The sequence below is a fragment of the Thamnophis sirtalis genome, unplaced genomic scaffold (genome assembly GCF_051295495.1).
Source record: "Thamnophis sirtalis isolate CommonGarterSnake01/CBP01778 unplaced genomic scaffold, rThaSir2_p1.2 scaffold_10, whole genome shotgun sequence".
Taxonomy (NCBI): Eukaryota; Metazoa; Chordata; class Lepidosauria; order Squamata; family Natricidae; genus Thamnophis; species Thamnophis sirtalis.
In genome coordinates this window covers 29,958,972-29,980,941 of record NW_028261390.1, presented here as the reverse complement: position 1 = coordinate 29,980,941, position 21,970 = coordinate 29,958,972, and the positions used below count along the sequence as shown (strand labels likewise).

The window sequence follows — 21,970 nt, the reverse complement described above, 5'->3', positions numbered from 1 at the left end:
GGCGGCCTATAAGTGTTCAATAAACTAAACTAAACTAAACTTTTTGCTTTCCCACACATGAAATGCCTTCTCAGTTTTTGGATAGGCATTTGAACTGTAAGCCACCCAGAGTCATTGGCTGAGATGGGAAGCTATGGAAATTGAATAAATAAATACAAATAAATAAATAAATACTATTAATGGACAGATAAATAGGGTTTCGAGGCCCTGATGTCTTTCCCTCATTCTGTTGGGCGGGAATAAAAAACAATACTTACAATTGAATGAACATTCGTTCATGAAAGATTTCAGTTATTCTATGTTCACTTCATCAAATTAAATAATTTTATAACAACTCTACAATCCAAACCCAATTGAAGATTTTTAGCATTTTAGCATACCATTTTATAAAAATTATAGGCAGTAATAGCAATATGTTTATGTACACAAATTTTAAAAACTTCATGTGAAATATAACAATTTTCAGTGGAAGTTGCCAAGTACAATATCAGAAGAGTTAAAGGCAGTCATGAAATTCAATTTTTTTTACTACCAGTTCTGTGGGTGTGGCTTGGTGGGCATGGTGTGGTTTGGTGGGCGTGACTTGGTGGGCATGGCAGGGAAAGGATACTGCAAAATCTCCATTCCCACCCCACTCTGGGGCCAGCCAGAGGTGGCATTTGCCGGTTCTCCAAACTACTCAAAATTTCCGCTACCGATTCTCCAGAACCTGCTGGATTTCACCCCTGATTAAAGGCCTACATTTCTTGTTTGAAGCTTAGTTTCTCAAGATCAAGACTTATTGTTGCAACATGCATTTTGAACTGCTGACCATTACTATAATGGAACGATGACTATCCTGTTAAGCCAGATGTACCTGACAGATCACTGTTCAAGAATGCCAAAACAGAGGATCATAAGAAGTTTTGTTCTTAAATTCAAATACATTAGATTTTCACAAAATGTTATGTTGTGGTATTTGTATTTACAATTTCTAATTCATTTCTCATATTAATTTCATATTTTTGTTTATTCAAGTTCAACTATAAACAGGTAGAGAGCAATACTAAGATGCATATATATAAGATGCACATTAATATCCTTAACTTGTTTTGGAACTATCTTCCTGCATTAACAATTTACAATGACAGTTTTACTACCCCTCTTAATAGTCATTATGAATCATACATGATTGTTTGTTTATTGTACCCATGAGTGTACTAGAGTGTGTAATGAGTGTACTTTTGTGGCAACATAAATTGCCTTTCCTATATAATTTGTGCTGCAATTTCTAGAATACAAAAATCTGCATGATAAATTAAAGGAATCATATTATTTGATATCTATCTACTATGATGTTCATGACATACATTTTATAATTAAACACAAAATTATTAGTATACAACAAACTAATATTTAAGCTATAAGGCACTTATATTGTGGAATATGTGTGTGTGTATTCTCATAGTAATAATTATGTATTTCTATAATATGTAGTTCAACCAAATGTATGTTGGATTGTAAATGACTGAAGTATCAAGTAGATAACACGAATACAACTATGCTTGTTACAACTTTATAATCTGTGAAAAAATTTTAAATTGTGTTAAAACAATGTCATGGAAATAAAATTAAAAATACATTAAAATTTCACATAGTGTCTTTTTAATGTTAACTACTAATTCATTAAAATAAACATAATAATCTTAATAATAATGTAATGAATTACTTGTAGTATCAGCATGTATTAGTATTATAAAGTGTCTGAGATCGACAGCTGTTTAAATTTGAACAATGGGTATATAAATATCAGAAATCTACTACAAAATATTTTAAATCAGTTTAAAAATAGAAAAGTGATTTTTTTAAAAATATCTTATGCTCAAGAACAAATTTGATGAAGCTGAAGGCATCATACAACTCTGAATATGTGCTTTGAGAACTGAAGACAGGTCAGCTGAGAAAAGTTTCACTCCAAGCATTTCTAACTTTTGATCTGAACTAAAGATGTGCCCAGAGGGTTTTCAGGTGCTCCATCAGCCGAGAGCTCAGAGAAGGGGTGGGGGTGTGGCCATTGTTATCCGAGAGTCTCTAGTACCTCGTAGGATCCCTGCTCCGGAGCTTGTCGGGTGTGAGTCCCTGCTGGTGAAGTTGGACCTCAAGGGTCAAGTGGGCTTGCTGCTTACGTACCTGCCTCCCAACAGCGTTGCAGCAGCCCTCCCCTCGCTCCTCGAGTCGGTAGCCGAGCTGGCAACTGAGTTCCCCAGGCTTATGGTTCTGGGAGATTTCAATTTGCCTTCGCTCGGTGAACACTCTGATGGAGCGCAGGAGTTCATGGCTTCCATGACAGCCATGGGCTTGACCCAAGTAATTCGGGGCCCAACCCACTCGGTGGGTCACATGCTCGACCTCATATTTTTTCTCGGAGCAGTGGACTTGTGATCTTGGTCTGAGGGGTAGTGAGATCGTACCCCTGTCGTGGTCAGACCACTACCTACTGAGGCTTGACTTTCGGAGACCAAACCCCCACTGTAGGGAGGAGGAACCGACCAGGTGGTTCCGCCCCAGGCAACTTATGGACCCTTTGGGGTTCCAGACGGAGCTTGGGGTTATTCCTGATACCCTCGCCCGCAGTCCGGCGGAGACTCTGGTTGCTGCTTGGAACTCGGCAGCGACGGAGTCTCTTAACCGGATTGCGCCTCTACGGCCCCTCCAAGGCAGTGGATCCAGGAGGGCCCCTTGGTTTACTGAGGAACTCCGGGAGATGAAGCGCCGTAAGAGACGGCTAGAGCACCAATGGAGATCCAGTAAATCCGAATCGAACCGAGCACTTTTAATATCCTGCATCAGAGAGTACATCCGGGCAATTAGGACGTCAAAAAGAACTTATATTGCCACTCTGATTGCTTCCGCTGAGTCGCGCCCAGCTGCCCTGTTTAGGATAACCCGCTCCCTCCTAAATAGGAGGGATACGGGTGATCCTTTGCAGGGCAGGGCTGAGGACTACGTCCAATTCCTCGCGGATAAATTTGCTCGGTTTCGGGGGGACCTGGACTCCAATCCTGCAGAACAAGCCGAGGCACTAAGGGATAATCTGGTAGGTCATCGCTGGATTGATTTTCAAGCTGTTACCCCTGAGGACGTGGACAAGGCTATGAGAGCTGTAGGTGCCTCCACATGCGTGCTGGACCCGTGTCCCTCCTGGCTGGTTGTTAACAGCAGGGAGGTGACACGGGGCTGGATCCAGGCGGTTGTTGCCGCCTCCCTTCGGGAGGGGGTCTTTCCCCCCGCTTTAAAGGCGGCGGTGGTGAGACCCCTCCTGAAGAAACCATCTCTGGATCCAGCCGTTCTAAACAACTATCGTCCAGTCTCCAACCTCCCCTTTGTGGGGAAGGTTGTTGAGAAGGTGGTGGCCTTTCAGCTCCAGCGGTCCTTGGAGGAAGCCAATTATCTTGATCCATTCCAGTCTGGCTTCAGGCCTGGCTACAGCACAGAAACCGCTTTGGTCGCATTGACCGATGATCTCTGGAGAGCCAGGGATGGAGGCCATGCCTCCATCCTGGTACTCCTTGACCTCTCTGCGGCTTTCGATACCATCGACCATGGTATCCTTCTGCGACGACTGCGGGAGGTGGGGGTGGGAGGCACTGTCTTACGGTGGTTCTCCTCTTACCTCTCGGACAGGTCGCAGTCGGTGTTAGTCGGAGGGCAGAGATCGACCCCTAGGCCCCTAACATATGGGGTGCCGCAGGGTTCGGTCCTGTCCCCCCTACTTTTCAATATCTACATGAAACCGCTGGGCGAGATCATTCGACGGCACGGGATAAAATACCACCAGTATGCGGACGATACACAGTTGTATCTGTCCGCCCCGTGCTAACTCAATGAAGCGATGGACGTGATGAGCCAGGGCCTTGAGGCTGTTAGAGACTGGATGGGGGTTAACAAGCTTGTACTCAATCCAGATAAGACCGAGTGGCTGCTGTGCTTCCTTCCCACTAATTGGCCAAGTGTTCCATCTCTCAGGCTGGGGGGTCAAATACTACGCCCCTCAGATAGGGTCCGCAACTTGGGAGTCCTCCTGGACCCACAGCTGACTTTTGAACATCACTTGTCAGCTGTGACCAGGGGGGCATTTGCCCAGGTTCGCCTGGTGCACCAGTTGCGTCCCTACCTGAACCGGGAGGCTCTCACAACAGTCACTCGTGCCCTTGTGACCTCTAGGCTGGAATACTGCAATGTGCTCTACATGGGGCTGCCCTTGAAGAGTATTCGGCGACTTCAGCTGGTCCAGAATGCAGCCACGCGAGCGATCGTGGGTGCACCTCGTTTCACCCACGTAACACCTATCCTCCGCGAGCTGCACTGGCTGCCTGTTGATCTCCGGGTGCGCTTCAAGGTGCTAGTTGTCACCTACAAAGCCCTTCATGGTATTGGATCTGGGTACTTGAGAGACCGCCTACTGCCAATTACCTCCACTAGGCCAATAAGATCCCATAGATTAGGCCTCCTCCGAATTCCATCAGCCGGTCAATGTCGACTGGCAACTACCCGGAGGAGAGCCTTCTCAGTGGCTGCTCCGACCCTCTGGAACGAACTCCCCGTGGAGATTCGTACCCTCACCACCCTCCAGACCTTCCGTGTAGCCCTTAAAACCTGGCTGTCCCGACAGGCCTGGGGCTAAAGACTTCAACCCCACCCGAATAGTATGACTGTTGCGCTTTTTAACGATGTATTGTCTTCATATATGTAACTTGTTTTGTCCTTCCCTCCCCCTGAATTGTGAGCCGCCCTGAGTCCCCTCAGGGAAAAGGGCAGCATACAAATAAAGTAATCTAAAAAAACAAAATCTAAAATCTAATCTAACTTTCAAAATATGTGTGTAACATATAGAAATTATAAGGCTTTGCTGAATTTATCGAATAATCTGGACATAAACATTGTCCTAGCTCACAGCAAGCCTTTAATTAAATTTTGTAAGAGCTACTAGACCTTTTTCTTTCACAAATTTTCTCACAAAACTAGAAAGACTAGCACTGGGGAAAGTACTCTTATTATACTCACATCTGGCGAAAATAAAAACCAGACTTTTCCCATAGGATTATTTCTGCATATTGGGAATAGAATAGTGATAGTTCTACTTAATCCTATGGTACTGTGCTGTAAGATTCCTCGACCATTTAAACATTTATATGAAGCCAATGAGTGAAAGGGATCTTGGAGTCCTAGTGGACAACCATTTAAATATGAGCCAGCAGTGTGCAGCAGCTGCCAAAAAAGCCAACACAGTTCTAGGCTGCATAAACAGAGGGATAGAATCAAGATCACGTGAAGTGTTAATACCACTTTATAATGTCTTGGTAAGGCCACACTTAGAATACTGCATTCAGTTTTGGTCACGATGATGTAGAAAAGATGTGGAGACTCTAGAAAGAGTGCAGAGAAGAGCAACAAAGATGATTAGGGAACTGGAGACTAAAACATATGAAGAAGGGTTGCAGGAACTGGGTATGTCTAGTTTAATGAAAGGAAGGACTAGGGGAGACATGATACCAATGTTCCAATATCTCAGGGACTGCCACAAAGAAGAGGGAGTCAAACTATTCCCCAAGGCACCTGAGGGTAGAACAAGAAGCAATGGGTGGAAACTAATCAAGGAGAGAAGCAACTTAGAACTGAGGAGAAATTTCCTGACAGTTAGACCAATTAATCAGTGGAACAGCTTGCCTCCAGAAGTTGTGAATGCCCCAACAGTGGAAGTCTTTAAGAAGATGTTGGATAGTCATTTGTCTGAAACGGTATAGGGTTTCCTGCCTAGGCAGGGGGTTGGACTAGAAGACCTCCAAGGTCCCTTCCAACTCTGCTATTGTATTGTATTGTATAGTGAAGTCATCAGTTATCTGTCAAAATAGCATTATCAAAATACTGATGATACCCAGCTGTTTTTCTTCATCATCTGAAGCTGATGTTAATAATGTAAGGCTTTGCTGGGAGACATTTTTTTAATCTAATTATCAGTTACCTATGTATTTGGGGATGGGGAGTAATCTATGAAAGAAGAAATACATAGGGTTTTTTAAAAACTCCCCTCACACTTCATCTGGCATTATTTTTTACCAGATTTGGCTGCTCAATACCTATTATTATTCCTAAGTAAGGATTGGCTATGGTGATTCATGGTCTGATAACCTCTCAGCTGGCTCTGTGCCTCCATGGTCATTTTTTTTTGTGGCTGCAGAAGACACAGGGTACTTTGCTTGAGAATGTATCTATGTCTGAGAGAGACAGGAACAGGAAATGGCAAAATCAACCTTACATAAACTGAATGCAGGTATATTGGGAAGTTCATGTAAGCATAAATAAACCTAGCTAATTTCTGTGATTTTGAGGACTAACTAGACTCAGAAACTAATGTAACACATAGAGACAGATGGAAGATGAGGGAATGTAGTACATTTAATCACCACTTATTCTTGATGCTGGAAATTAATGATTTTTCAAACATTTTTTTGGGGGGGAAAACCTTCCATGATTTCCATCCCCCAACAAATGATATTCTTAGCAAACAATTTCCTGATTTGGGGGTGGCTTTGGGGGTGGGGTGGAACAGACGCTGCACAAATGCAATTACCTTTTGTGTTCCCTGAAAAATCACAAATTCTTGCCCTAAAACTACCAGACATTGTGAGGCTTCAGCACTGCTAACCACATCACGGAGGTGTGTAAAAGATAGTAGAGGAAGGCAAGAGCTTTTGATTTCAGGTACCGTAGTTGTAGTTCCCTCCATCTCAAGGGACAGCTTAGGTTTCCTGAAACAACTTCCACCCATTCTGCCCTGTTGGCTCTTCTCCTGTTTTAAGGTTTAGTCCACTGTAGGAATCTTCAATTTGATAAAGTAAGTACTATTATATTAATCTTAACTACAGACTGCTGTTCATCTGTTTCATTTATGTTAATAAGATGCAAACATTTTGTGGACCCTTTTACAATCTTAAACTTGACAGTGGACTCAAAAAACTTTGGCTTACCAGGGTGACATAAACCAAAGCTTTTTTTCTATCCACGTATATTGTATTAGCAACTTTAAAATATTTTTTTGTGGACCCTTGAAAGGGTTTTGCAAATCTCCAAGGTTGTCTAGTCCACACTTGGGGAACCATGAGATACCAGAAAAGAGGATGAACAGTTGAACCATGACTGATACTTTTGCATACATGCAATACTTCTCTGCCTCCAATTCTGGACTGAATAAGAGAGTCAGAAGGAACTTTGGAGGTTTTCCAATCTGGTTGGATTGCTCACTCATGAAACCCTATGCCATTTCAGATAAACGGTTATCCAATTTCTTCTTAAAAACTTCCAGTGTTGAAACATTCACAACTTATGGAGGCACATTATTCCACTGATTCATTGTTCTGTCAGGAAATTTCTCCTTAACTCTAGGTTGCTTCTTTCCTTGATTAATTTCCATCCATTGCTTCTTGCCCTGCCTTCAGGTGTTTTGGAGAATAGCTTGACTCCCTTCTTCTTTGTGGCAGCCCCTCAGATATTGGAACACTGCTATCATCTAGTCCTTTTCATATCTAGTCCCTTCTTTTCATTAAAGACTGAGCGCGCCTCTTCTCCTTCTCACGAAATTCCTCAACTAACACCACCTCATCGCCGTGAGTGGAGATGCCGCGCTACGACCAAAAAAAGACACTTTATGACGACCCCGCCGTCGCTAAGTGATTTATTGGGGCCTTACGCCGCTGAACGCCGCCTTTCCCCTCCCGCTCTTCCAGCAGACGGGACCGATCTCCTCCAGTTGCCGGCAGGAGCGTAACACCGCCCACACGCCGCGGGCCCTCAGCTGTTGTGGCAACGGTTGCCTTGTAATGGCGGCGGCGGCGGCGGCAGTTCCCAGCCTCTTCTCGCTGCTCGCCACGATGATCCCATAACTTGAAAGCCCCGCCCAGCGCAAAAGGGGAGATTTGCGTCCGCCTCTTTGGATTTTGCGGGCTTTCCGTGGTCTCCATGGAAGCCGACGCGCCAGTTCAAGTCCTTTCAAGGGAGGTGGGAATGAAAGAATAGGGGAAAAAACAAACAAAAGGGAGGGGAATTGTACGCCTAGCTCCCAAGTGACAGGAGTGGATAAATGCCGTTACCTCCTACCCGGCCCCATCTCACTTCCGGTTCTGTGGCAAGGCAACTTCCTTTTCAGCATAAGAAGGAACTGCTGGGGAAGGTGAAGCGGGGCTGCGGCCAGTTTTGCTGGGTTTCGCTGGAATGATGTAATCAGCCTGGTAACGGTTAAAGGAGGGCCGGCACCTGGTGCGGTGGGGAATAAGAGAATCTGCCCCGGGGAGCGGGACGGTGGAGAAAATCCTCATACGGAGTCGGCTCTGTTCAGCTAGCTCCCCAATGAAAGGGATCTATTATCAGCGTCTGGGATAAGGCACGTTATGAAGGCGGAGGGACGGAGGATACACATACGCGTATTTTTTTTTCAGTACCAAGGCATTGTTGATTAGGCAGTTTGTACAATATTTGGCTTTGTATACTGAGGTGCTAGCTCAAACCGTATTAGGAAAAAAAATGGGCATCTGGCTCCTTAAATAAATAAAAAAATTCCACCAGAGCATGTTATTGAAATCTTGGCAGTGCAAATGACTTGCCTTTTTAAAGTACTATTCTGCTGTTCTGTTAAACTTTTCTTTATGGCTTGTAGAGGATTGGCATCCAGAATTAATGCTTAGGGAGGCGGGTGCTTTGTGGAGAAAATTAGGTGGCAAATCAAAATTATGAAATCAAATCCAGAGCTTTACAGGCAACAAGGGATAGTATCTGAAATTCTTTACTTTTCAATAGACATACATATGCTGTTTGCTAAATAAATAAATAAATTTACTGTAAAATCAGCCAATTAACAAAAGCTATCAGTTCAGTTTTTATTTAAAAAGTAAGGCAATTAGGCTGCACAATGCTGTAGAATGTAATCAAGTTTTATAATACTTGTTATACCTTTTCCTCTTTTCTATGTTGTTGTAGAAAATGATTATAGATCTATGGAGATATTTCTACACAAATATCTTTCGATTTTGGCTAAAGTGGATCTTAAGACTGGTAACTGGAAAATGTGAACTGCAGCGTATTTGCAATGGCACAAGGAAAAATGCAAAAAGAACACTACGAATAGGTAATAAATATGTAAATACATTATTATGACAGTCTTTCATATTAGCCAATGCAGGCCAAAAGATGATCTGAAAAGCTGTGTAATTTTCAAAAAATTTGAAAGTCCTTCAGTAGCATTTAAATAATTGGTAATATTTGTAATAGCAAGCCAAATATTTCGCTATACATGGTACAGAACCATTATGTATTAGCTTATCTTTACATTGGGTCTTTTTTCCATATAGAACTGTTGGAACAGTAATAGTTGGATTATTTATATAGCTACAGGTGAAACTCTAAAAATTAGAATATTGTGCAAAAGTTCATTTATTTCAGTAATGCAACTTAAAAGGTGAAACTGATATATGAGATAGACTCATTACATGCAAAGCAAGATAGTTCATGCCGTTTTGTCATAATTGTGATGATTATGGCTTACAGCTCATGAAAACCCCAAATCCACAATCTCAGAAAATTAGAATATTACATGCAATCAATAAAACAAGGATTGTACATAGAACAATATTGGACCTCTGAAAAGTATAAGCATGCATATGTACTCAGTACTTGGTTTGGGCCCCTTTTGCAGCAATTACTGCCTCAATGCGGTGTGACATGGAAGCTATCAGCCTGTGGCACTGCTGAGGTGTTATGGAAGACCAGGATGCTTCAATAGCGGCCTTCAGCTCTTCTGCATTGTTCGGACTTGTGGCCCAACAGTGGCCGGCTGAGCTGTTGCTGGAATCTGACAGCGATGAACACTATGGGACTGCCCTGGAGGCTGAGGAAGATTCTGGGAGGTGTTCGGAGTCAGAGCAGGGACTAAAGAGGCCTGTTGGCCACCAGATGGCATCTGAGTCGGGGAGCAGTGAGGAAGAACAGAGGGAAGCTGTCCCTGATGTACATATGCATAGGGCTGAGAGGAGGAGGGAGCAGCTTTGGAAAAAGGCTCACAGAAGGAAATAGGAAACAGGTGGCTACTGATTGGCCCCTCCCAAAGAGCTTATAGGTGTGGCAACGGGAGAGGAATTTTGCAGGAAACAAAGTTTACTAATCTAGGCGAAGTGAAAGATTGGGAGAATTTCGTGAGTTCAAGCCTTGTTTTCATAGAGATAATTTTCTGGGCTCCTAGCCAAGGGGTTGCTTATCTCCCTCCTTAGTTGTGGCAGACAGCCAAGTCTGCGTCAGTATATTTTAGAGGCTTTGGGACAGAACAGGTCTCATGTCTCTCATCTTTCTCTTGGCAATGCCCCATAGATTCTCTATGGGGTTCAGGTCAGGCGAGTTTGCTGGCCAATCAAGCGCAGTAATCCCATAGTCATTGAACCAGGTTTTGGTGCTTTTGGCAGTGTGGGCAGGTGCCATGTCCTGCTGGAAAATGAAGTCAGCTAGTCTGAGAAAGGAAGCATGAAGTGCTCCAAAATCTCTTGGTAGATGACCGTGTTGACCCTGGACTTAAAGAGGCACAGTGGACCAACACCAGCAGATGACATGGCTCCCCAAATCAACAGAGACTGTGGAAACCTCACACTGGACTTCAAGCATCTTGCAGTGTGTGCCTCTCCATTCTTCCTTCATACTCTGAGTCCTTGGTTTCCAAATGAGATGCAAAAGTTGCTCTCATCAGAAAGGACTTTGGACCACTGAGCAACAGACCAGGTCTGTTTTTCTTTAGTCCAGGTAAGACGCTTCTGACGTTGTTTGTTGTTCAGGAGTTGCTTGACAAGAGGAATACGACATTTGAAGCCCATGTCCAGGATCAGTCTGTGTGTGGTGGCTCTTGATGCACTGACTCCAGCCTCAGTCCACTCCTTGTGAAAGTCCCCAACACCTTTGAATGGCCTTTTCCTGACACTCCTCTCCATGCTGTGGTCATCCCTGCTGCTTGTGCATCTTTTTCTTCCACACTTTTCCCTTCCACATAACTTTCTATTAATGTGCTTTGATACAGCACTTTGGAACATCCAACTTCTTTTGCAATTACCTTTTGAGGCTTTCCCTCCTTATGGAGGGTGTCAATGATGGTTTTCTGCACAACTGTCAGGTCAGCAGTCTTTCCCATGATTGTGATTCCTACTGAACCAGACTGAGAGACCATTTAAAGGCTCAGGAACCCTTTGCAGATGTTATGGCTTAATTAGCTGATTAGAGTGGGACACTTTGAGCCTAGAATATTGCACCTTTTCACAATATTCTAATTTTCTGAGATTGGGCTTTTCATGAGCTGTAAGCCATAATAATCACAATTATGACAAATCAGGGCTTGAACTATCTTGCTTTACATGTAATGAGTCTATCTCATATATTAGTTTCACCTTTTAAGTTGCTTTACTGAAATAAATGAACTTTTGCACAATATTCTAATTTTTAGAGTTTCACCTGTATTTACATTTCCTGTTTCTAAACTGCCTATTTCTCTCAAAGGGGTGCTACACAAACGGCTAAGGGGTTTATCCTTCTATGCTTTTTTTGTTAGACTCTTTTTCCCTAACTTTTATCTCTTCTTAGTTTTCTGAATTTGGAACTATTATTCCCATTTCTTGTTTTGTTTAATTTGAGTTATTTCTTTTTAAGTCCTAGCTTCTGCTTTTCATAGACTTATATTAATGCTTTCATTGCTTTCCTAGTGCTTCCAATTCCTTCTCATCTTTTGCATCTAATTAGCTCTATTGATGATAGCCCAGCTTATTATCATATAATGCTAAAACATTCCATACTGGTAACATGGGCATGTACAAAACTCATGTAATGAGTAAAGGTGACTCTCACACTATGACAATTGTTGCTACAATTTATTTTGGTATGTTATGGAAACTGGTCACTGCTAGTTGCTTTCAGAACAAACAACAGTTCATGGTTCAAAAGGCATAATAATAAACAATAAGCAAACCTGTAGTTTCCTGAGTATTCATTAGCATTTTTTTTTGGTGAGTTATAAAAATATTCACAAGGCTAGTTAGTATCAGAATAATGTTCAATAATTTAGTATTTGTAAACATAAGAAATGATATTTGGGATTTCATGAAGAGTTTTAATAAATATAACACTTATCATTGCAGAATATTCACTGGAATCATCAAAGCATAAGGTATGATATACATTCTGTGTACAAAGTGCTTTTTGCCCGCTTTTTCTTATGAGAAAAGAACCATCAAAATTGGTTTTTAACTTGCATTTCAAAATCAGTTTTCAACATATGTAATGTCTAAAATACTGCTTTAGCAATAGAGTACATCCTCGTCCTTCAAAACATTGCATTTTTCAATATTTATTCATTTGAGAAATAGTCAGAGGTTTTGCCATTTTGTTTCCAGTCTACCTCCCTGGAAGGGGTTTTCTGCAATAAGAGTGCCTTTCTAATCTCAAGTCACTTTACTTTCTATGCTTGTAAGGATCTAGTAACCAGATACTGAAGTTAAATTTTCTTTTCTTTCCATTTCACACAAAAAGGCTAAGTTGTTTCCCAGTAGAGATGAAGTTAGACAAAGTTTTTTCTCCAATCAAAGCAGTTGATTTTGCCATCTCTGCCAACTCCATTAGTCTCACCATCCATTCTTCCATTGTAGGTACTTGTGAGTGTTTCCATTGCTGTACTTAAAGAAGCCTTGCTGCTATTATCATATGTAAAAACTAAAGTCTATTTTTATTTGCCTCCATTAAACCTAAAGAAAATCCCTTGGCTTCATTTGTACATTCAATGTTAAAATTCTCTGAATAAGAATACATATTTGATTCCAATAATTCCTAGCTCTCTTACATGTCCACCAGAGTAACTTCGGGTTGGTACTTAACTGTAAAATTGTCAAAGAAAAATGTGTCAAATTACATTGGAAATGTAAATAATTGGAAAGTACTTTTTAGCAACTTCTGATGTTTTTCATTCCATTTGAAAAACTGTATTGATTATTATTGTTACATTATCTCATCCAAAGAAGCTTATTTGGTATTTTTGACCCAATCACTCATACTTAGTTTAGCCTATGTCACAAAGTAGAACAAGAAAAACTGCAAAAGCGCAGGGAACATATTATCTGGCTATTTCAATCCAAGATTAAAAGAAAGATTAAGAAAGATAAACTCCAAACATTTTGTAAATTGATAAAATACAAAATCCCTGTAGTGAATGACCAATAAAAATGTAAATCAAGTAAAAACACTTTCACTATCCAAAGACATGCTGTGTCTCCTTGTGGAAAAGCAAAAAATATTAAAAACCACTACATAAACTTAAAAAAAAGAATCCAGCAGGGGCTTAAAATAAATAGGCATTTAGCCAACCAGTCAACTTTTAAAGATAAAAAGCAGAGTAACACAGAGGATTCAAAAAGTGAAGTTAAAACCCAAACATGCTTAAGAAAATGAACTGCCAAGAGGAAGATATATGCCCAGTGGCTTTCCAACCACTCCCAAAGGGAACTGGAATCTTTGACTCCCCTTACCAGGAGGGTCCATGTTCGTCCAAAAGCCATCATGGGTCATTCTTAAGTACTCCCATATAAATTCAGGAAGCACCCTTGCCAAAGAATCAGCTTTGGCAACAAAATTGGCAACTGTCATCAGGAAAAAGAAAAATTCCTACTGTTCAGGAAGAGAAGGTGTCCCAAGGTAGATTTTTATACAAGCTGAACACTTGCTTCAGACTAAAAGATGGGTGTACTATTTCAAAACCTGCTTTTGTTTGGAGTGTTTGTTTTATACGCATTAATTTATGCACAAATTTATGGTCAAAATTTCTAATTGAACCAGTACTTAAAATTCATGACCATTATAATCTACGGAAACGTTTGATGATATTCAGATATTTTCTGAGACTTTAAATACAACTTACCAATATTATATATTATTGTTTAATTTTAATTTAATTTTCTACTTTGTTCTATTTAGTCCTTGCAATATGCTTTGAACACTACTGAAGATGAAGTGGAAAAATGTGTTGCGTGCATAATAGAAGAAAAGAAAATTAAAGTACAGAAAGATATAGGGTACGTCTGTTACATGGTATTTATAAAATCAAAATTATATATTTCACTTCTGATGTAGAATATTTGGTTTTGTTAGTTCTATTTGTTTTGCAGTTGAACATCATTTCACATTGCATCACATGTTACTTGGACCTCTCTGAATTTTCTATTTATTTTAGATTTGCTTCAAAGCTACAATCATCTTTGCTCCAAATATCGGGCTACAAGAAACTCTGTTTGGCAGTGGAAGATCTCAAAAAACAAGCATATAATTCAGACAATAAAGAACATGAAGAGCAATTAATGGAGGTGAACATTTTAAGACTTCTGTATTATATAATTAAGCAATTTAAATTTGTAACATAAAAATCATGGAATTAAATGAAATAATGATATATAAGATTTACTATAAATCTCAACATTTCATGTTAGTAATGACAACATAGAAAGAATTAATAAAGAGGGGAAAGATATATGGGTACAGTATATTCTAGAGTTATTAACACACACTATCATTTAATAAAATTGATTTACCAACTTGTCTAGAACAAATAAAAAGTACTTAACATAATTAGATATTGGACTATGTAACCATGTATATATATATGGTGGTTCTAGTGTAAGGACATTTTTAAATATCAAATAATTGAATAGAAGCCAGCTTCTCACAATGAAGTCAGTGGGTGTAATGGAATGTATGAATGACCTTGGAGAAACTGATGAGAAGCTGCCTAGGGAATGATTAGACAGGAAAGGGAGAAGCCAGCAGAGAATGAAACTTAGGAAGGATCCACTCTAATGGACCAGACAGGTAAAAGTGAAGCTTGTTTCTTCCGTTTTGCAAAATTCTGTTAATATAACTTTACAGTCAAGTAGAACTAGTTCATCTTGCCTGTTTCCTATCTGGTTTACTTGGGACGGATGACAGTGGGAAAGCTGGCGGGAAATTTCAAGTCCCAGGGTTTTTTTATTACATTTTATAAAACAATTGATTTGTGAACAAAAAAATAGAAGGGGGGAAGTTTGTCATAACAGGAACAAAAATACATGTCTGATAACATATTACCTTTACTACAAATAGTCCTCGACTTACCACAGTTGGGACTAAGCAACGCGGTCATAAAACAAGATATTATGTGACTACATTACTTAGTAACCATAGTCCCAACAAACCTCATTGCATTATTAAACAAATTCTGCCAGTTGTTAACTGAGGACCCACCCCAATCAAAGCCATTCTAGGGGGCTGGTTTTGTGCTTAAAACATCCCTTGTCCCAGCCCTTGGGTGATATAAGAAGTGGTTTTGCTCAATGTGAAAGCGCCTGCAATTTTCTCAGCTTCCCCTACATGTGCCTCCATGAGCTCAGCTTATCTTCAGCTCTTTCCTATTGGGTGAAACAGCTTTCTGTTTTGCAAGAATGGCAGGCTAATTTGGGCATGCTATGTCCAGTGAGAGGAATATGTTTAAATGTATCATTGTACAATCAGCATCAACAGGATCCATTTACTGAGGTAAAAAGCTTTTTACATTCCAGCCTGCAAGGTTCTTGCGAATTGTTAACATTACACTTAAAAAAGAAAAATAAGACAAATTAAAATACAAGAAAACTGATGCTACATAGGAAGTACAACAATATTACAAAGTCCTTGTTGGTTCCCCAAAGCCCATGTTGTATTGTCCCTCAGTTCTCAGCATCGTTGTAAGATGGATAATGTATAAATTAGTAAAGTAAATAAATATGTGAGTGATGTTTTATGGTGAATGAGAAAATGGTACAGCAGTTGGCACAGGTACAACAGTTGATTTGTAGGTATGACAGGCTACTACTATAAGTAGACCTTATGGTAATGTTTCTATGATTGTTTTGTGTGTGTACTTAAAATGATACGATTTTGCTTTTTAAAGTAGACATTGCATCAATTTATTTGATACGAGTTAAAATTACTTAAAATGATGTTAGAAGTATAATTAATAGAAGCATATTTGTGCAGCTCTGGAATTTGTTAATGCCCCATGAAAAACTGAAGGCCAGAATCACAAAGCAGTGGTGTGATATTGGTTTCCAAGGTGATGATCCTAAAACAGACTTCAGAGGAATGGGAATGCTAGGATTAACTAATCTTCTGTAAGTATAAAGTATATAAGTATGCTTTTCCATGATTTAAAGTTCTATAGATTACATTGGCTATGTATTTATTGCTGTTAATGGAAGACATGTTATTGACTGTTGTTCAAATCAGATATGTTAACTTGTCTTCAAGGTAATGCGAATGTTAACATTTTAATTCAGTTTAATACACTGCAGAGCAGTTAACTGCAGTGCAATGATTATGAACAGTATTTTTGTGCCTCTTTCAGATATTTTAGTAAACATTATCCTCATGAAGCTCGTCGAATCCTTATTCGTTCAAATCATCCAAAACTTGGGTAAGTGGCATCTCAGTTACTTGTTGTTTTTTTTAAAGATGAAGGAAAACCAAGCCTGCATGTAATAATTATTTTATTTGTCAAGCATTAATTTCAAGCCACAGCTACCATTTGTATAAAAGAAGTGGTTGTGTGTGTATTTGTAAAAGTAAGTCAGTAATTTGTATAGTAGAAATGGTTTTCTTTTGATATGCTTTAATAAAGGTGTATTGTACACAGCCATGTGTCCTACTCAGCAACCTGGCCACTGCATTCTGATCCATCTTGAACTTTCAAACCAACTGAAGGATGGGCTCCACTTAGGTTGCATTGCAGTGTTCTAAATGTAAGGTTATCAATGCTTGAACCACTATAGACTGACTGTTTCTGCCCAGGAAAGGAGATACGGATAATCTTCCATTTAGGATTATAATTGATTCTGGAATTACCCAATTTATGACATTTTTTGCAGTGGTTGCTAAAGAAACACCATGGTCATTAAGCAAACTGTAATTGTTAAGTGAATGCCATAGTTGTTAAGGGAAAGCCCACAGGGTCATTAAGCAAACCTGCTTCCTCAATGGGAATTTTTTGCTGGAAACCAGAAGTAAATAACAGAAACCGATTAAAAAAAAAACTAGTGAAAATTGTGTTCACATTAGCAATAGGAAGCCCTAGCACAGAGATCACTTAGATTGTTGATGATAAGGATGACTCTAGCAATACTCCCAGATAATATAGAAAGGTGATGGAGATGGTTTCATTCTATTAAGAAGACAACATGTATTTAGTTATTTATTTCTTTATTGCAGATACTCCTATGCAATTGTTGGGATCAATTTGACAGAGATGGCTTACAGTTTGTTAATAAAAGGACTTTTAAAAAGCCACTTTTACAACTTGGTTCCTGGTGCTCCTCAGCTGAACGATTTCCATCAATTTTACTGTGAGTATTTTATAAGTGTCCTTTACAGATATGGCTGGCTTTTATATTTTGGGAGGATGCTGTTCTACAATCCACTTAGTAATTAGTAGTTTTTATTATATTAAGTACCATTCGGTTTAAATTGTTACAGAAATATTTGAAAAAAGTATAACACTTTTGTTGCAAAGTTTATTGCAAACTAAGTCAGATTTCTACCTTGATACAACCAAATGTCTCTCAGCTACCAACCTGGTTTAACACACCAAACAAGAAATAATAATAAAGATAAGGGGCAACATTAAAAAATATGAAAAAACTCATTAGTCATGCCAGCCACATGACCACGGAAACGACAGCACTGGCTCTTCGGCTTTGAAACGGAGATGAGCACCGCCCCCTATTATCAGGAATGACAAGCATATATGTGCAAGGGGAACCTTTACCTTTATAGTATGCCACATCTATAGCATTGTGTGCAGTACTAGTTACCACATCTGAAAAGTGGCATTATAAAACTGGAAAAAGTCCAGAAGAAACTAATCAAAAATATTTAGCAGATCAAATATCTTCCATTAAGAAAGACATTTTAGGACTCTTTAGCTTGAGGGGTGGGGAGTAACCAGGGAGAAGATGATCAAGAGTTATAACATGTATGACATAGGGAAATTGAACAACTTTATCTCTGAAAATTGGATGGGTATAATCCAATGATTTCCTGATTTTGAACAGGCAAAATACAGCATTTCTTCACCCCCCCCCCCAGAAGTCATTTGTGGAATTAATTATCATAAGATGTGTTGGTAATACGGATAGTTTTAAACATTTTTTAGATAAATTAATACAAGACAGATCTGCCAAGGACAGTTGATCCCGAGCCTCAATTCTTTCCAGTCATGTGATAGGCCTTGAATTGATTCAGCAAAGCTATTCAAATGTACTTAAGTAATTAGTTTTAATAATGGACAAAATATTTTACTTATTTCTAATATTATATTCTCACAACAAGTTTTTGGTTTTGGTTTTCACAGGTTATTTGACTTACGAATTTGACAACTTTTGGTTTGAAGAGAAACCGGAGAGTATTATGTACTTCAATCAGTATAGGGAAAAGTTTCATGACAAAATCAAAAGACAACTGCTGGATTATGATGTGGTCCTTGCCTTAAAAACTGAAAACTAGAAATGTGTGATTCTTTGAGTTCTGTACATAAATATTATGCACTTGTTCGAAACTCTGGTATTCAACCAAAAACTCCATTTATTGCTCAAAGGTTTATACATCCATTATTATTTTTATAGAAAATATGCTTGGACAATCAATACTTATTTAAGACTGAACATTGTACTCTAAAGATATTTTTTTTAATATAAAGATCCTCATTGGACCTCACATTTTTTCTACACTTAGTAGAAAGTGTAAAATAATTGTTGAACTTTATCATGTTGCTCAATAATAGCTTCATATACAAATTTGTTGTTTGATTTACAGAAAAAGATGTTATGATACTCCATTAATGGAAAATTTGTTCTAGAATTTTTTATATTGTATATATTGTTCTTTTGAAATATGGAAGATGTAGTGCTCTATTATGATTTGGAAAAAAATATATACATCAATAAGTAGTATGTTACTTGAATGAATGAAAGCTGTTTTTATTGTCATTTAGTCATATTCATTAACTGTTTTATCTCCATTTGGATGTGTATAGATAGAAACTAGCAGATTAACATTTCATTTTAAAAGAAATTATACACTGCCATAAAAAATAAAAATAAATAAATTTTGCCTGTATTGTACTACAATTGCTATCAAATATCAATCTCTGTCCTCCCTCAGTTTTTTCAATTAACAACATTTAGGAGGTATATAAATTAAGAGTATTAGAACTTCAAGTATTTAATAGAAGATAATCAATAATTAGTACATTCTTTTTACTACACCTGTATCACTTATTGAGGACTACATATTGGATATAATTCTCAGACAATCAAAGTAATAGAATTGTACATGTTGAAAATCTATAAAGACTTTTTTTTCTCCTAAAATTTGTATTTAGCCTTGTCATTTGAGAGATGGACAAGGTTGTTAAAGTGCCTTTTACTTAAAGCAGTTGAGTATCATCCCTGGAGCTGGGATTTACTGATTTCTAGATAGCTTCTAGGATGTGCCTATTATAACACTTAATACTGGAATTGGGCATATTTAATATTGCTGACTAGGATAAAAAAGTATATGCAAATTATATCACCAATCCAGAAAAAGTGAATAAAAGTATTTGAAGAATATTTTAAGAAAATACGATTGTGTATGAAAACTTGGGCAGAATTTATTATGAATTGGACTCTGACAAAGAAATAGAGGATTTATTTTTAAGGTTTACAGTTATCTTGCAAATACTCATTTTATCTCAAAAATTGCTGAAAGAAAATATTAGATATTCTATAAAATGCATGCTGGACATTAAAAAAATAGTCTGCACTGTTCTACAGAGTTCTCATTTTATGTAATAGTTCTGTTGTATTACAAATCAGGGATTCCTCTTGTGAAACAGAATTAAAAGTCTCACGGTTGTATGAGAATACTGTTCATGGCATATGATGGAATTGAATGCATTATTGATTGAAATGGTTTTTTTTAACTGTAAGATATTTTTTTCATAATATAAAGCTTAGGTTTGTTGTAAAGTGCATCAAAACATTGGAATCCAAAAATTCTAAGTCAATTTACCCGAAATTACAGTAGACCTTACTGGTAATTTGCAATAAATTAGCACCCATGCTATCCTAATTATTTTATTAGCCTGTTTTTGATTGGAATTATACTACAGTTTTGGATTACACACACTATCTCTATAAGAGCCTTCACAAGCTTATTTGCTGATTTTATGGGCGTATTTTCCCCAAAGTGCCATCAACTTCCTTAGCCTAGTAATAATGAGGGGGATCCAATACTATTTACCATATTTTTTGGAGTGTAAGACGCACCGGAGTATAAGACGCACCAAGATTTTGAAGAGGCAATTTTTTTAAAAAAAGTTTTACACTCTGCAGACTTCCCCAAAACAGCCTCTTTTTCACAAAAAAAATTTTTGTCAAAAAAAAAAAGGGCAGACATAGCCTTTAGCAGGCTTATAGAGTACTCCTGGGGGCTGGGGGTGTGAAAACAAGCAAAAAATAGCCCATTTTTCACTCATTTCTATCCTCCCCAGTTCCCAGGAGCACTCTGGAAACTTCCTAACGACTATGCATGGCCATTTTGGTGAAGGGGCGGGGTTTCAGGAGGCAAGAAATGCTGTATTCAGTGTATAAGATGCATCCAGATTTTCACCCTCTTCTGAGGGAATAAGTGCATCATGCTACAAAAATATGGTAATATTTAGTGGGAAATATCACATTTTCTAAGCTAGATATTATAAAATACTGTGCCCACTTTTGTGTGAAGGGCTGCAACCAATTACAAGTAGTTCTCGACTTAACAACCACAATTGGGACTGTAACTTCCATCGCAATGATGCAGACATTAAATGGGTTGCATCTAATTTTATCAACTCTCATGGCCATTAAGCAAATCCAACTTCTCTCATTGGCCATGCTTGTTGGAAGCCGCTTTGAAAAGTCACAAAGGGCAATTATGTTTCTCTGGGATACTGCAGCTGTCATAAATACATGCCGATTGCCAAGTGCCCAAATCATCATCACATGACCGTGGGGGTCATAAATGCAAGGATTGATTGTAAGTCACTTTTTACAGTGCAGTGGTAACACTGAATGGTCCTTAAATAATTATAAGTTGAGGGCTACCTATATGCTGTAACACCATCCTTCTAAAATGGAGGGTTTAGAACAATATTTGTCTCCCTTTGTAAGCATTAGGCATATATAGAATTTTGACATGTGGCTGTTTTCAAAAAATGGCTGAATATGCTTTATGAATGATTAAAAGCAAAATCTCAAAATTGGGACATTCCTTATGAGTGCTTGGAAACTTTCATGTTCACTTCTTAAGATTCTCATATTAATGAATAATGTTTAATAAAATATAAAGAGAATGTTAAAATAGTTAAAGCAGAAATCAGTGTTTATCATTAGGTTCATGATACAAAAGTGTTCATATTAAATGGAAAAATGTAATATTAAGTACAATTTGAAACAAGTTGACAAGCTTATACTGTTTCACCCAGCGTGATGCTTTTACAGCTACTAATAGTTATAATACAGAATTTTCAGTAAACGGATTTGTATCAGTGGTATGCAAAGTCCGTCTGATCGAAGCTTTCAAAAATGATTTTTGATGTAGCAGGATATAGAGCAAAAAACATTGGTCTCTCTTTCAATGTCTCAGCATGGAAAGAAGCTAAACAACTATAACATTTCTGTTTGAATAGGACTGGAGTAAATTACAAGCAAAGACATTATGAGGGATTAAAGTATATATGGAGAATGATCTATATGGAGTCAATATGGTGATTTTAAGCTTTTATAAAAAGTGAAACGTGCCATTTTGATTTAAGAGAATGTGATGAAATTGGGGTAGTAATGAT

General features: G+C 38.5%; 1 protein-coding gene across 6 annotated transcripts; it reads left to right on the top strand.

Moving 5' to 3' along the window:
- The first annotated feature begins 8,031 nt into the window (after nt 1–8,031).
- On the top strand, nt 8,032–19,215 carry ELMOD2 (ELMO domain containing 2). Of its 6 annotated transcripts, none has more exons than XM_087724362.1 (9): nt 8,032–8,206; nt 9,010–9,157; nt 12,195–12,223; nt 14,020–14,117; nt 14,276–14,405; nt 16,090–16,223; nt 16,457–16,525; nt 17,317–17,450; nt 18,458–19,215. In XM_087724362.1, the coding sequence occupies exons 1-9, from the start codon at nt 8,117–8,119 to the stop codon at nt 18,607–18,609; spliced, it is 984 nt and encodes a 327-aa protein (XP_087580488.1). In that variant the 5' UTR covers nt 8,032–8,116; the 3' UTR covers nt 18,610–19,215. The 6 variants fall into 6 exon arrangements, with proteins under 6 accessions (XP_087580488.1, XP_013920752.1, XP_013920753.1 ...); XM_014065277.2 differs by having other exon boundaries at nt 8,109–8,252; XM_014065278.2 differs by having other exon boundaries at nt 8,150–8,264.
- Nucleotides 19,216–21,970: the final 2,755 nt, after the last annotated feature.